General features: G+C 41.2%; 1 protein-coding gene across 1 annotated transcript; it reads left to right on the top strand.

Annotated features, from left to right (window-relative positions):
* Positions 1 to 106: 106 nt before the first annotated feature.
* On the top strand, positions 107 to 15,381 carry LOC308328897 (up-regulator of cell proliferation-like; the record flags this gene model as incomplete). The annotated part of the gene is given in 12 exon segments (XM_080783009.1): positions 107 to 1,649; positions 1,652 to 1,945; positions 3,849 to 5,143; positions 6,128 to 6,558; positions 6,560 to 6,847; positions 8,350 to 8,563; positions 9,113 to 9,122; positions 9,493 to 9,579; positions 11,230 to 11,292; positions 12,477 to 12,688; positions 13,176 to 13,599; positions 15,314 to 15,381. Coding segments are annotated over 12 exon segments (4,929 nt in total).
* Between the last annotated feature and the right edge of the window lie 402 nt (positions 15,382 to 15,783).

Below are 15,783 nucleotides of genomic sequence, written 5' to 3' on the forward strand. Positions count from 1 at the left end.
TGTGGAGAGCTACAGTGTAGAGTACGCTAAAATATCCACTGAACAGCAGCAATGGAACAAAGTGACATCACAAACTGAAATGACCATCATTTCTGGCCTTGAGCCAATGGCAGAGTATGAAGTTCGAGTCACATGTGAATGCGGTGCAGCTGGCAGAAGCAAGGAAAGCCATACAGTCACTGTTCAGACAAAACGTGACTTGAAGTCCTTTCTGAGAGACCTGGGGTTGGAGGATCACTACACAGAGAAGCTATCCTTGAGCACAATACTCCAGATTGATAAGAAGACCATTACAGATGTACCTGCCACTTGTCATTCAGATCTTGCATGGCATTTTCTGAAGAAGTTAATGATGGTCAATGTAACAGCGAGGAATGTGAAATGTTCGCCAGTATCTGAACCAAACAGTGATGCTTCCTCTGACACAGATTTTGATCTTGATAGTCTGCTAGACAGTCAGGGCTCAGATATGATTCATCCCTTAGACATTGTCACTGCTATTTTTCTGTGCTCCAATGGTTTGCTACAGCAGGAGATGGCATTGAAAATGTCCATGTGTCAGTTTTCATTGCCGCTGCTACTTCCTAACTGTGAAACAGGTCAGTGTCAGTTCATGCTTTGGGCAATGAGAGACATTATCAAGAGGTTCAGATCTCATTCACTTCCAGATCCGAAAAGCTTTATTGAAGACAGAATTGTTCTCTCTAAACTTCCAATGGTGTCTTTTGTAAGACTGGGTGAGTGCTCCTTGTCCAAGTCAAAGGTTCTCAATAATCTTCTGAGTAATCCCCAACAGTATCATGACACATTTGTTCACCGAGACATGGAAGGTGGTGATCGTCCAAGGAAAATATCTGATGGATTGGTTGAAATGAGTTGGTATCTTCCGTGTGGAAACACTAACATTGACATTTTCGGAGAGCCAGTAGCTATAGCTAACCTCCGGGGGGACATCAAATCCTTTGGAAAACAATATGAATTTCTTTGCCAGACATCGGCAGCAGTTTTTGTGTTCTTTGACAACTTGGACTCTCAGTACAAACTACTGAGCAGCCAAAACAACATAGCACAGCTGTTCTTGGTCGGTAACACCCAGGGCAAAGGTTTCAGTCGTGATGCCCTTAAACAAGTGGCAGGGAAGTTTAAGTTGAACACGAACAACTTCATTATAAAGACTGAAAAGATGAATGATGCAGACTTCGTCAAAAAGCTGAGAGAAAAAGTCACCAATGTGGTCAACAGCTCAACAATGAGGATGAAGATGGAGAACATGGCTGCTGTTGCCAAAAAACTTGGAATTGCCGTTGATGAGGACTCCCCAGAGTGTCAGAACGCCAAGATAAATGCAGACGCCATCACCTCAAAGATAACAGACAATGAAGACGCCATCACCTCAAAGATAACAGACATTCTTCACTACAAGGAAAAGCAGCTTCCCCTGCAAGGACAGATATTGAAAGATTTATCTCGTTTAGAGAAGGAGGGATTCAGGCTTAAGAATGCTGGTGAGAAAAACATTGACAATTACAGAGATGAACTCAAGCAGGAGAAAATGCAACTTAGAAAAGAACAAAACAAACATGGCATATCAGAGGCCATGGCCTGCTTCATAAGTGCATTATCAAGCCCAGGAATAGAGCGGGCATATTTTATAAGTGGATGCGAATGAACCTTGATAACTTGTCCCGAGCAACACTCTCTTCTCTCCGTGAACTGTATAAAGAGAAATGTCAGAGTTCTGAGAACAAAGATGAAATTAAAAAGCTTGATAGCCAACTTTCCAACTGCTCACTGGGGATAGAACACTTCTTGCGTGAAATGGGTCAGCTCTATGCGTCTGCAAAGTTACTTCCAGAAACTTGTAAATCACGTCAACAGCTATTGCACCTTCCCAAATTGTGTGCAGAATTGCTCCTTGAAGGCTTTCCCATGGAGTTGGTGGACGGTAGTCTCTCAAGACAGACTGTTGCCTCGCGTCAACTAGTCTGTCGGCAAGCAGTAGAAAGAAACGTATCACTGGCCTACAAGTATGGACGCTGTAGTTCAGGAAGTCAGCCGCGCAATCACCCAATCACATTTAGTGGGCGGGATTTACATGTGTGTGCAGCGAGGACATTTCGTCCCACTGGAAGCAAACCTACACGCTTCCATTATTATTGAACATGGCTTCCTCTGGTCAACAAACAACACCAAATAAACCTATTACGAATGTATGTAGAGTTTGTGGAGATTATTTAAAGTATGGAGTAAAAGGACAAGTATTTAATTTATTCACAAATCAGGGATTGGAGACTAGTTTGGAAGCTATAACCGAAGAACCTGTTGTTGCAGACGATCCACTGAAATCGATTTGCTTAAGCTGCAAACAATTGTTGATGAAATATTCGCGCACCAAAGAAATTTTGGAAAAGGTTGGCGATTCGGTCAAATAACTGTATGACCGAAACAATGCTAGACATAAGCGTTGTGCAACTGCATCTCCATCTCACCTCAAAAAAACGGGGAAGTGCTATCTAATGTTGTCCTATGTTGAACAAATAAGTGTAAACTCCGTCAAACTAAATGTAATGTAAACTGTGTACAGTACAAAGTATGAATAAAAGCGTTGGTTATGATTAAGTGTAATTAACTTCAATCAAATGCGTTAATTGTGTTGTGTGCTAATATTTACGTTTCCCAACAAATGACCCCTTTATTTAAGCAACTTCAGAACAGTCCGTGACGTACAAATATAACGGACGTAAAACAAATGTATTTTGCAGTACAAATTAAAGTTATAAAAGCTTTGGTTTAGTGTTCAATCTGAAAGTGAATTGATTTGGAAACCGCGGGGGCTCCTTTTCACACTGTTTCACAAATCACATTAGGATACAAAGCCTTTCAGACGTGGTATTATCTATATTTTTGCTTTAAACTTTGAGAAGGGGTCCATTACGTTTTACAGGTCAACAAGGACCCATTATCTAGTGTAATCAATGAATATAAATCCTCTTACATTAGCTACATTTATTGTCTAAATTTCAAATTGTGTTGCATATTTATAATAAACTTGATTTAATGGATGGTTGGGTCCATATGATCGTTTGACAGTACTAAAAGTACATTCAGTGTATTTTATTTTAGACACTAATCCCTTAAATACTCAGCACTTGATCAAAATGGGTGATCTATAAGGTCACAATACTAGCAGAGATGCATTGTGACTCGTGAGTTTAAAGCTGGCTGTTTTTCTGCATGCCATGATGCAACATGCATAAGTAGTAGTACACATGGTTAAATTGTATTTTCTAGCATTATTATGATTAAATGTTAATAAACGGCATGTTTTCAGAGTCTGTAGATGCATTCTGCCCAGCATATGCTGCAGAAATGCCTCGCTCCGTCAACATTTTCACTTGCTCTTCCATTATAGAAATGAGTGGGCATATAACAAAAACGATAGCGTCCTTTAGCCATCTCTCTGGAAAGGCTTCGGAAAGTAGGGAACACACCGTTGGCCAAGCTTGATATACGAGGCTTTTTCCAAAACCAGTAGGTAAACATAATAAAACATCTCGTCGATCGATTAAATATTTCAAACAAATGTGCTGAAGCGGTTTGATATGTTCAACATTGTGTAGAACAGCAACTTTTCCTCCTCCGTTACATCCATGTTTTGTTCCGCAAAGGAATGGTTGAAAGTAGGAATGAAAACAGTGCGACACAGCGGTAGTAGTGGAACTCGGCGGAAAAGCAAGGGCCTTTTCCGGTTGATCGAAATTCTAAACAGACGTTGCCCCCAGAGTCTAATTTCGAGGAACAACAGCGGAGGCGCTGTTTTCCCGAATATTTGACGATGGGATTCTCAGATTGGGTGGACGGTGATGCATCCACCATTCCTCTTACATGGGTGGAGGATGTTCTCACTCAGTTAAGTGACTTAGTAGGGCAGAAGAACAAACTCCTGGTCCTAACAGTTCTTGGAGTTCAGAGCACAGGAAAGTCCACACTCCTTAACACCATGTTTGGAGTGCAGTTTGCAGTCAGCAGTGGTCGATGCACTCGAGGTGCCTTCATGTTGCTTGTCAGAGTGGAAGAAGACTACAAACGTGTTCTGAACTGTGACTTTGTGCTAATCATTGACACTGAAGGTCTGAAGTCGCCAGAACTTGCACAATTGGAAGATAGCTATGACCATGACAATGAGCTTGCGACACTTGTTGTAGGGCTTAGTGATGTCACTATAATCAACATTGCGATGGAGAATATAGCAGACATGAAAGACATCCTGCAAATCGTTGTCCACGCTTTCCTCAGGATGAAAGAAGTGGGGAAGATGCCCAACTGTCAGTTTGTTCATCAGAATGTGTCAGATGTAGCAGCCCCAGACAGTAACCTACGGGACAGGAATCTACTGTTGCAACAGTTGAATGAGATGACTCAAGCTGCTGCCAAAATGGAGAAAAAGGAGGAGAACAAGAACTTCACAGATGTGATGAAATACAATCCAGACACTGGGAACTGGTACATCCCTGGACTCTGGCATGGGAGCCCACCGATGGCGCCAGTAAATGCAGGGTACAGTGAGGCTGTTTATGAGTTCAAGAAGAACATCATCCAAATTCTCGCCATGGGAAGCAGCAAGGCATCTGCTAATGAAGTACTGCACTTTCTGGGATGGATTCAAAGCCTGTGGAAAGCTGTACAACAAGAGAACTTTATCTTCAGTTTCCGAAACAGCCTTGTGGCCGATGCCTACATGAAGCTTTGCAAAGAATCCAGCAAATTAGAATGGGACTTCAAAAAACACATGTACACATGGGTTAAAGATGCTGAAACAAAGATCTCAAACTTTGGAACTGTGAAGTCTAACGTATCAAAACTGGAAACGTTACAGACTAATTTGAAGAGTGAAGCCTTGCACGAGCTCTCTATTTGGGAGACAAAACTCCTTCAACATCTGACTGACTACTATAAGCAAAAAGAAGGACACGTCTATCTTGTTGAGAGATACAGAGAGGACTTCTCAAACAGTGCGAAAAACCTACGAAAAGAAATGGAGACCTCTGTATGCAATCAACTGTATGCTGCTGTTGAAATCAGACGAGGGATGATAAGTATTGATGGAATGAAGAAGACCTTTGCAAAGAAATTAGAGGACAAGGTGCTGAAGTTAATTGAGGAATGCCGTAAGAGTGACCTTAAGAGACAAACGATTTCATCGTCACTAGACATAAAATTTGATGAGCTGTGGAAACAAACTGAGAGTGAATTAAACTTAACAGCTCTACAAGACATTGATGTCTACAGTAAAGTTGAGCTACAGCTGAGGTTGGACCTATCGCAAAAGGGGAGTTATGCTTCTGAATTACTGGCAAAAAGACCCCTGCGACAATGTGGAAACGGGCACTTCGAAGTGGTACCTGCGTGGTACAAACGCACATTGGATTATTTCAGGGGCAATGAAAACGCTGCACAAAGGCTAGCTGACATGATTATTAAGGATTGCACAAAGTACGTGTCTGAGAAAGTGGAAAAGAAAACCAATTACCATGACACTTACATCTCAGAGATCCTGCATAAGATTGATAACATGTTGAGTGACAATGGAGATGTTAAGGTGGATATTAAGTTTGAAGTTCACTTAAAACAACACGTGTGTAGTCTGTCAGCTCAAGCATTTCAGAAAATGCACAAAGCCTTCAGAGAGAAAAATGACCCACAGGTTTGTCTAAACAAACTGAAAAACGAGCACCGTTCTGCCTTTAACGATTTGTTCAATGAACGAGACCAGTGTCAGAAAAAAGCTGAGCAATTCACAAACCTCTGCCTGAGACCTGCAGTGGAACACAATGTCACCAGTTCCTTGGGTCCAGAAATTGTTGATGCAATGGTGAGAGGCAAAACTGCTGGTCAATTTATCCACCGGTCATTCTTCCAGCACTCCCTTTTGGACTATTTGCTGTCAAAGAACAGTTTTGAGACCTATGTGCGCTACATTCAATCATATGAAGATTTTGTCCAAGACTGGATATCTGACAAAATTGTGGAAGAATTCTCAAGTGGACATGAGCTGTTTGAATTGGAAAAAAAACACCTTGAAGCAAACATCAAGGTCATAACCTGCGCTATCACAAATGCCCACAAGGAAAACATCACTGTGGAGACCTTTGTCCAAAATATTTGCAATGGAATTGGTGATAAACTGGTCATTCCAAAGGATGCTCTGGAAACTGTCTTGACCCTGAACAAATCAACCCTGGAGGGTTTTGTCCAGTGGCTTAAAGTGTCTGTGAAAGAAATGGAACAGACACTCACAGAGACATTAGAAAAAAAGGACCTGCATGAAAAACTAAGGTCACTTGATGTCAAACCCCAGAATGAGCTGTTCAACAGAATCTTTGGATGTGGGAAACGGTGTCCATTCTGCAAAGTGCCTTGTGACGTAGCACACCCAGGACACACAGAACACCTAGCTTTTGTCCACAGACCAGAAGGTCTTGGTAGTTACAAATGGAAGGAATCAAGGGAACTCATTACTGATGTGTGTTCATCTTTAGTGATGAGTGAGGCTAAGCTGTTGTTCTGAGACAAAGGATAACTATCACCCTTATAAAGTGTACAGGGAAATTTTCCCCAGCTGGAAAATTCAACCAGACGAAAGCAGTGAGGCATCAGACTACTGGAAATATGTGATGAGGAAATTCAACAATGAATTTGCCAAAAAGTACGAAGCAGAACCTGCTGAAATCCCTTCAGCTTGGATGAAGATTGACAGAAAACAAGCAAAGAAAAGCCTCGATGAGTCCTTCCCAAGTTCAACATCTAGAGTCTCGACCTATGAGTTATTTGACGACCTCACTCATGAGTAGGATTTCCTGCAATGTATCAATCACCAGACTCCTCACTTTTGATTTTGGTCAGGCCATCTTTTTCTTGTCAGTTGATCAGTTGTTGATCATTCACGACTCCTATGGTACTCCTATGTACAGTATGTCTAGTACTCTGATGTATGTGCTAAATCTACTTTGGTATGTTTACCTGAATTAAAAACAAATTAATTGCAATTGAGACCTGACTTTGTCGTATCATTATGTTAATGCCATTGGTGTTCGAGCAAGCTGGTTTAATGGTCGCAACATGGTTTGGGCGCTCGTCACAAACAGTTGTGTTCGGCACAAACATAATTTAGACATGGGAGCTTGTCAAAATGTTCTTACGTTTGTGTAGACTCCAATCAACGTCCATACCTGTACTTATGTTTCCTTGCATTCATTGAATTCATGCTTTACTTATAGACTCATTGCTTACTATATTATTCATTAATGTCTTCATCTTGATAGACTCATTGCTTACTATATTATTCATTAATGTATTATTAATGTATGAAAACAGTATGTTATCATCTTTCACATTATTCTTTTCATAGTTTAATAAAGCAGTAAAATGTTAAATGCCCTGAAATTGTACAATGGACATTGATATTGTGTGCATTGTCATAAACCAGCTGAAGGATTCTTTAAGCTGTATGAAAAACAAAACATCTAAACAAAACAATTAATTGTTCTATTACTTGTTGTTAGGTGCTTACAAATAGACACACATGGCACACAAAGCATGGTGTCATATGCTTGCACACTTTACACACATCATCACTTGTCTATAATGTGTTATCTGTCTGTCATCTATTTGTTCATTAACACTTAGAATGCTGAAAGCGTTTTTAAATGTTTTATTATACCCACCCCTGATATGCGCATAACGTTTTTATACGTTTTATGGTCCAAAAAACGTTTTTTTATTGATTACTATAGTTCAACTATATTTGCGCCCGGACAGCAAAAAAAGCAGCACCGATCGGATCTACAACCCTCCGATGGCGTCATCAGACCGAAACTTATAAAAAGGGCCGGATGCCCTGCTCCCCTTGTGGGAGTAGGTAGTATTGTGGAGACACGTTGACATCGGTTTTTGAGCAGAGCAGTTTGAGTGAGTTATTTTGAGCAATCGTCCATTTAGTCCATTTAGATCACATAGTCGTCCGTTTAGTAGTCCTTTAGTATATATTATTAGATTAGTTTATTATTATATAGGTATAGTTTAGTCTTTAGTCCGTCCGTTTAGTCTTTAGTTGTCCGTTTAGTAGTCCGTCCGTTTAGAGTAGTATACGTCCATTAGCATACGTCCATAGTATAGGCCACGTTAGTTCGTTTTTTCCAGTTAGGTTTTGTTTTTAGTTAGTAGTAATAGTAGGATTTAGGGATCAGTGTTCAGTGTTTTGTTCGTTTTGTCAGTCTAGTGAAGTGTAGTTAGTGTTAGTTTAGTGAACTGTTTGTCTGTGTCTCCCGATTACCCTTTCCCCGCGTCTAGTCGTTGTCCGTCGCCATTTTGCGACATGCCACGTAGGCGCCCCCCAGCTCCCCTTCCCGGTCAGCCCTCGATCGCCGAGTGGCTTATGGCTAACAAGGTGGAGGACGAAACCGACTCGGAACCAGAGGCCTCTGGTTTCGAGGAGGACACCCAGGCTGGCCCTAGCCTGCAGCAGCCTTTGGAGGCAGATGTGGCGGCGGTCCCCCTTCCACCAGTAAGTGGCAGTCATCCCTCCATCACTATGCTAGGATGCTAGCATGCGCTCATCGTGCCATCCTAACCCTGCGTCGCCACCAGCGGCAGTCATCCCTCCATCATAGAGATGGAGGGATGACTGCCGCTGGTGCATGCTAGCATCCAGTCATCCCTCCATCACTATGCTGGGATGCTAGCATGCGCATGTACTATTGTAGTGACATTATATTCAGGCTAACAATAGTTTAGAATGTGATCATAGTTTACTACACACTACATCCAGTACAATGTAAATTCAATTTCACAATACAAACACATGTACTATTGTAGTGACATTATAGTCAGGCTAACAATAGTTTAGAATGTGATCATAGTTTACTACACACTACATCCAGTACAATGTAAATTCAATTTCACAATGCAAACACATGTACTATTGTAGTGACATTATATTCAGGCTAACAATAGTTTAGAATGTGATCATAGTTTACTACACACTACATCCAGTACAATGTAAATTCAGCAAACACATGTACTATTGTAGTGACATAGTCACCCTCCATCTCAGACTGCCGCTGGTGGGTTGGGATGGGATGGGATGCATGGATGATTTTTTTTTATATTGTCGTGCAGATGTTACATAATCCAAATCATTTATTTCTATACAGTAACAGCGGGACAGACACACAGACAGACAGACATGATCTGCAGGGTCTCAGCTGCGAACGCAGCTCGTACACATGTCTATCTGTCTGTCTGTGTGTCTGTCCCGCTGTTACTGTATATGTGGACCTGGCCCCTTTTGTGCCCATATAAGGAGCCGAGTGATTCACAAATCACTCGGCTCCATATATGGGCACAAAGGGGACACACACAGACAGACAGACAGACATGATCTGCTAGGTCTCATAGTAAGTGAATACATTGTAATATTGATTATGTTTTCAGGCAGGTCAGACCACGAGTCAGACTCAGACAAGTGGCTTTCAGACTCAGACGAGGAGATGGGTGAGTCTGCCCAGGCACCCCATGGAGGTATGAGAACAAAATGTTCTACATTTTCATTCAAACACTTCGATTATAGCACTATATATGTACTATATGATATGCATGCGTGTTCCTGCTCATTCTGTCCTTACCTTATTGACTTAGGGCGCTTTCACACCGGACATGTTTGGTTCGTTTAAAACGAACCATGGTCCGCTTACCCCTTTGGTTCGGTTGGTGTGAACGTGCATCCGAACTCTGGTGCGGATCAAAGAAACGAACCATGGTCCGCTAAAAAAGGCCGGACTCGGTTCGCTTCCAAACGAACCACGGTGCGGTTCGTTACTGGTGTGAATGCATTCAGACTTTATAGAGGACCAAATACAGTATGATAGCCAAAATAGCTGTCGGGCATCGGCAGTTGTGAGGCTGCATTAATAATTAGTTATAAAAGCATGTATTTTTTTACGGGGATCACTATTGATATGACAGCTGACAGTCTGATTTTAATAGTAGACACATACAGTATATGTCGAGGCGCAGCGCAAATGTACAAGTTATCGACATGGAATTATGTATATTATGGTACACGATGTAAGCTTGTAGATCTGTTTATTTTAAGCATGCGCCGCCGCCACGCAAAGTTATGACAAAGCATGCGATGCATGAGCCTTATGCGAGAGTTTCTCTTTCAACTCGTGTCCCCTCCTGTTTTCTGTGTGTGCGTGTGTGTGTGTGTGTGTGTGTGTGTGTGTGTGGGCTGCACACATGAGGGGGAGAGACCCATATATTTATATGGGAGAGACGCAGAGACAGAGAAATATTTAAAATCATCCATGTCGCGCAGGCCGCACGTATAGAGAAAAAGCCAATGTTAAATAAGCTATACACAGGTGGTCCCAAATGATTCATTGATTGCATCACTATAGCAAAAGACGTAAAACTAGGTCAACTCAATTAGCTGCAGCGGAGCTGTTCTGACTTGAAGCTCAATAACCTACTAACTGACCACCTTCAAGTTTAAACCATAAGATGACATGGAAATGCCCGCCGATTTGATGCGCAGAAATAACATATATCTAATCGGGTCAAGGTGCACACATGGAAGAAAAGTCCTTTTTATCGGGGATACCTTGTTGTGTAGGCTATACTCCGTGAATTGTATGCATCAGCAGCAAGCACATTATTGTTCAAACACCTGCTCCTCTGTTCATCTGTTGCTCTTATTTGGCTATTATGGCTAATAAAATAATTAATAAGGATGATGAATGCAATAGCAAGTTGTTGCTGTTAGCTTCTCTCTCTGTGTGACTGAAGGTTGCCCCCCTCATGTTCTTTTCCCCCTCACTATTTGGTTCGCTTAACATGTCCACGTGTCATTTGTTTACATATTTGGTACGCTTTACAAAGTCCAGTGTGAACACCAAACGGACCAAAATCAAAATGCTAATATTTGGTCCTTGGTCCTTGATACGGACCTTCTAAGCGAACTTTGGGTGTGAAAGCGCCCTTAGTGTTATATTGGCCTCAGCTGCCTGACAGTTTTCTGTTTTCATGTCATGGTTATCAATATGGTTATGCAGAAAGGTTGTCACTGAGTCAGGTCAGGCAGCTGAGGCCATATAATAACACTAAGTCGATAAGATACAATAGATTTCATGTACACATTTTGATAATATTACTGTGATATAATTTCAGCCCTGTCTGATGATGACCACCACCAGCCTTCCAGAAGTGCTGCTGCCGTTCCACACGGATGGGGTGAGTTTAGAATGTGATCATAGTTTACTACACACTACATCCAGTACAATGTAAATTCAATTTCACAATGCAAACACATGTACTATTGTAGTGACATTATATTCAGGCTAACAATAGTTTAGAATGTGATCATAGTTTACTACACACTACATCCAGTACAATGTAAATTCATTTTCACAATGCAAACACATGTACTATTGTAGTGACATTATATTCAGGCTAACATGTACTATTGTAGTGACATTATATTCAGGCTAACAATAGTTTAGAATGTGATCATAGTTTACTACACACTACATCCAGTACAATGTAAATTCAATTTCACAATGCAAACACATGTACTATTGTAGTGACATTATATTCAGGCTAACAATATCTGCATTTGATACCTGTGCTTATTGTAAGTCTCTTCAATAGAATTGATATGATGTACATATTTTGATATTTTACTGTGATTTTTATTTCAGCCATATCTGATTCTGATGACCCATTATCACAGCCATTGTCCAGGGCTGCTGCTGCCGTTTCACACGGACAGGGTGAGTTTAGCATGTGATACCAGTTTACTACGCACCACATTCAATTACAATGTCAATTCAATTTCACAATGCAAACACATGTACTCTTGTACTGACATTCTATGCAGGCTAACATGCTAACAATATCTGCATTTTATATCTGTGCTTATTGTAACTAAGTCACTTAGATAAAAATTGATTTGATGTACATATTTTGATATGGGATTTCATTTCAGCAGATGACATTGACCGGCCATCACCCTTTGATGATGCTGCTGCTGGTTTGGGTGAGTTTTGCATGTGACCCTAGTTTACTATGCACCACATTTGATTATAAATGTAAATTTACTATGACAGTACTTTTACTTTATGACAGTACAGTAAATGAAGGCTAACTACATGTGCTTGGACCTAAATGCCTGAATTGATCTACATTTCAGACACGCCGTTTCTGGATGATGGTGAACGACCATCAACCAGTTCTGCAGAGCCTGTTGCCAGCGAGCTCGGTGAGACTTATTTTGAGAATCAGATTTATTGTCACATCACAGGTTTACAGAGTAAAAAAAGTGTGAGCATAGCAGCAAATGTATACAGTACTACACAAATAAAAATGTTATATAATTTTATGGTAATTTTGTACATGTATATGTGTTTATAATGTAGCTGGTGACCGTCCAGCTGAGGCAGCCTCTGAGTGGTCTGATGTTGGCTGGAAACCCCACCACATCCCCTTCACCGGCGACCCGGGTGCACACTATGATCCACTGACAGCAGACAGTGCCCCGTGGGAGTTCTTCCAGCTCTTCTTGACCAATGAGTTGCTGGCGGACATCGTGGTGCAAACCAACCTCTATGCCAAGTTGGTTTATGATATGGTAAAATTATGTAATTTAGATGGCATATTATGTAGACATGGCATTCTATAGTGTATACTTACGGTACTAGAAAACCGAGCACCACTTTTTTTGAGTGGTGCAAGTATGTTACTTATTTATACCAGTAGGGGGCGCCAGAAACGGAGAGAGGGGTAGTGCTGTGTTTTTTTTAGCAACACTTTTTTTTTCTTTGAGTGGTGCAGTGATTCAACCACTCCTATAGGCAGCTATGTGTGTCCCTGGGTTTGTCTGTGCCACATGGTAACTCTGTCATTTCTCAACCATTTCGGACACGGGGCGGCTCGCCGGAACCGGGCCGGCCGCCTGGCCGCATTCCGGCACCACTCACTTCACGATGGTTTTTTTTTAATTTGATTTTTTTTTCTCTCTCTATATACCTTTCCTTTTCTTTTTTTTCTTTTTTTTTTTTCTTCCTTTTATCTATATACTAAATGTCAATTTTAAATTGTAGGTCCCTGTCGAGCAGGTCCACTCGAGAGTGTGGCGGTGGAGAGAGGTCACCTTGACGGAGCTCAAGAACTTTCTGGCACTCTACTTCCTGACCGGCATCATAAAGTTGCCCTGCCTGGAGCTGTACTGGAGCACCGACGAGGTTCTTTCAACCCCCTTCTTCAACCGGACCATGGCCCGTGACCGGTTCCAGTTGCTGCTAAGAGTAATTCATTTTTCAGACAATGCGGCAGGGGACCCGGCGGACAGGCTGCACAAGGTGAGGCCAGTGTTGGACTACTTGTTGGCCAAGTTCAAGGACATGTTCACACCAGCACAGAACATCTCTATAGATGAAGGGATGATGCTCTGGAGGGGGAGGTTGGCCTTCAGGGTTTACAACCCCCTTAAGCCTATCAAGTATGGCCTGAAGTCCTATATGCTTTGTGACAGCAAGACCGGTTACTGCTATAGCCTTAAACCCTATGTAGGGCTAAAGTCGCCCTTGATTCCAACAGTTGAACACCTAATGGCTGACTTGGCACATCAGGGTTACATATGTGACAGGTGCCAGCTGAAAGTGCCTCAACTCGCCAGAATTAAATGGTCTAAATGGTCAAAATAAAACCGTTTTTTTTTTTATGTGATTTTCTTTTTTTTTCATATTAAGACAGTTTGAATGTTGAAGAAGGTTTTTATTCCAACAGATTGTTCATTTGGGCAAATTAAACGTATACATTTATATGTCAAAGTAGGCTTGTTTTTTAACAATGTTTTGGGGCCGGAGAAGCGCAGTTCTGAGATTTGCATGTTGTTTTCGATTGGTCCTGAGATCTCTTTGTTCTGAGGTTTCACGCTCTGGTTACCGCCCATTAGCGTGCTTGTGTGTTTATAAACACAGAATTATTCTACATGGCTATAGTATGGAGGAGCTTTTGGGTTATACTTTACAGGAAAATAAACAAAACCACGTAGCTACACGCTCAAATACGCTTCCCAGCCTGGAGAATAGACTTCCACCATCACACAACAACAGGCTAAAAGCTAGCTAGCCTAGTTAGCTAGCTGTCTGTGTGTCGTGTGTTAACAGAGGGACATTGTCTTAACTGCTGAGATGTTGTCATAAGCATCTAAACACATGTTTTCACTCCTAAAATGTATAAAACTAATAATACATGTGAAACGTTGCCCGTTAGTGCTATATTGCTTCATCCATGGAAGAGTGTTGCTGCTTATTCTTGTTCTTTTCCTCCAGCCGCAAAGAGCCAAAATAACTCGTCTTTTCTTTAAATCATAACTCTCTCATTTTTTGCTCATTTAAAAAAATTCAAAATACTATATAAACTACGAAATTCGGGCTTTCATTTTGTATATAGATCGTTTGTGTAGGCCGTCTCTACGAAACGGTATCAAGTGAAAAGGAAATGTCGTTTTGTGTAAAAGATCGTCAAATATATGGCCGTTAGTACTGTTAATTCAACATCCGGTGAGGGGAGGATACGGATTGTGTATGGAAATCAGCGCATACAGTGGGTGGGCTTTAGACCGGATGTAAGCCACATCCACTAAATGTACACTAAATAGACCTGCATAAAATGGTGTAGCCTACTGCAGCTATTTACAACCAGGTAGTGTATAAGTGAAATTGAACACTTAAATTAGTATTTAATACTTGAATACTTATACTTAGTATTTAATACTTATTACTTTCAAAAGGGTTTATTGGGGCACCTTACAAATTGCATTGTTTGTTTAAACATGTCAGTGTTTTTATATTGCACTGTTGACAGCTAAAACGTTCTAAGGTGGTCATTGTGGGTGGAGTTAAGTACCTATTGTCCCTCCCATTGTCACACCCACTTCTATCCAGCTCTAAGGTGTTAAAAATGTTGTGAATATTGAAAGGGACTTTTCTCAGCTTTGGGTGAAAGGCCCCAATCATTTTAAAATGGTTATATCTCCTTCAATTATTGTCCAATTTCATTGAATGATACATCATATGAAAGCTTACATTCTGTACTTTAATAATCTGTAATAATATGTAATCTGTAAAAATCGAGTTGAGGCACTTTTTGCTGGCACCTGTCACATATTGTATATGGACAATTATTATAACAGTGTCAAAATGTGTAATAATCTTAGACGGTTGGGAACACATGTCTGTGGGACTCTAAGGAAAAATCGGGGAGAACCTCCTGCCATTAGAGATGTTACCCTCAGCCAGCTGGCACCTGGAGAACTGATAATGCGTCATAAAGATAATGTGATGATAATTGCATGGCGGGACAAAAACATTGTCAGGGTTCTGTCAACTCTACATGAGAACAAGATGGTCACGGTCCTGGAGAGGGAAAAGGGGAGGGCGGTCAGACGAGAGCTCATAAAGCCTCAATCCATTGCAGCATACAACATGTACATGAACGGGGTCGACAAATTAGACCAGATCTCATATTACCCCTTTACACGCAGAACATTCGACAAGTGGTCTAAAAAGTTTATCATGTATATGTTTAGCATTGCTATGTACAATTCATTCATCCTCTTCAAAGACGCCACAAGGGGCACCCCCAAAAGAAAGACTCTGTTATCATTCCTGGTCAGCATCATCAGGGTATGGGGCAACTTGCGGGAGGTTCAGGTGGGTG

This window comes from Protomyctophum bolini (assembly GCF_963924005.1).
Source record: "Protomyctophum bolini genome assembly, chromosome: 14".
NCBI lineage: Eukaryota > Metazoa > Chordata > Actinopteri > Myctophiformes > Myctophidae > Protomyctophum > Protomyctophum bolini.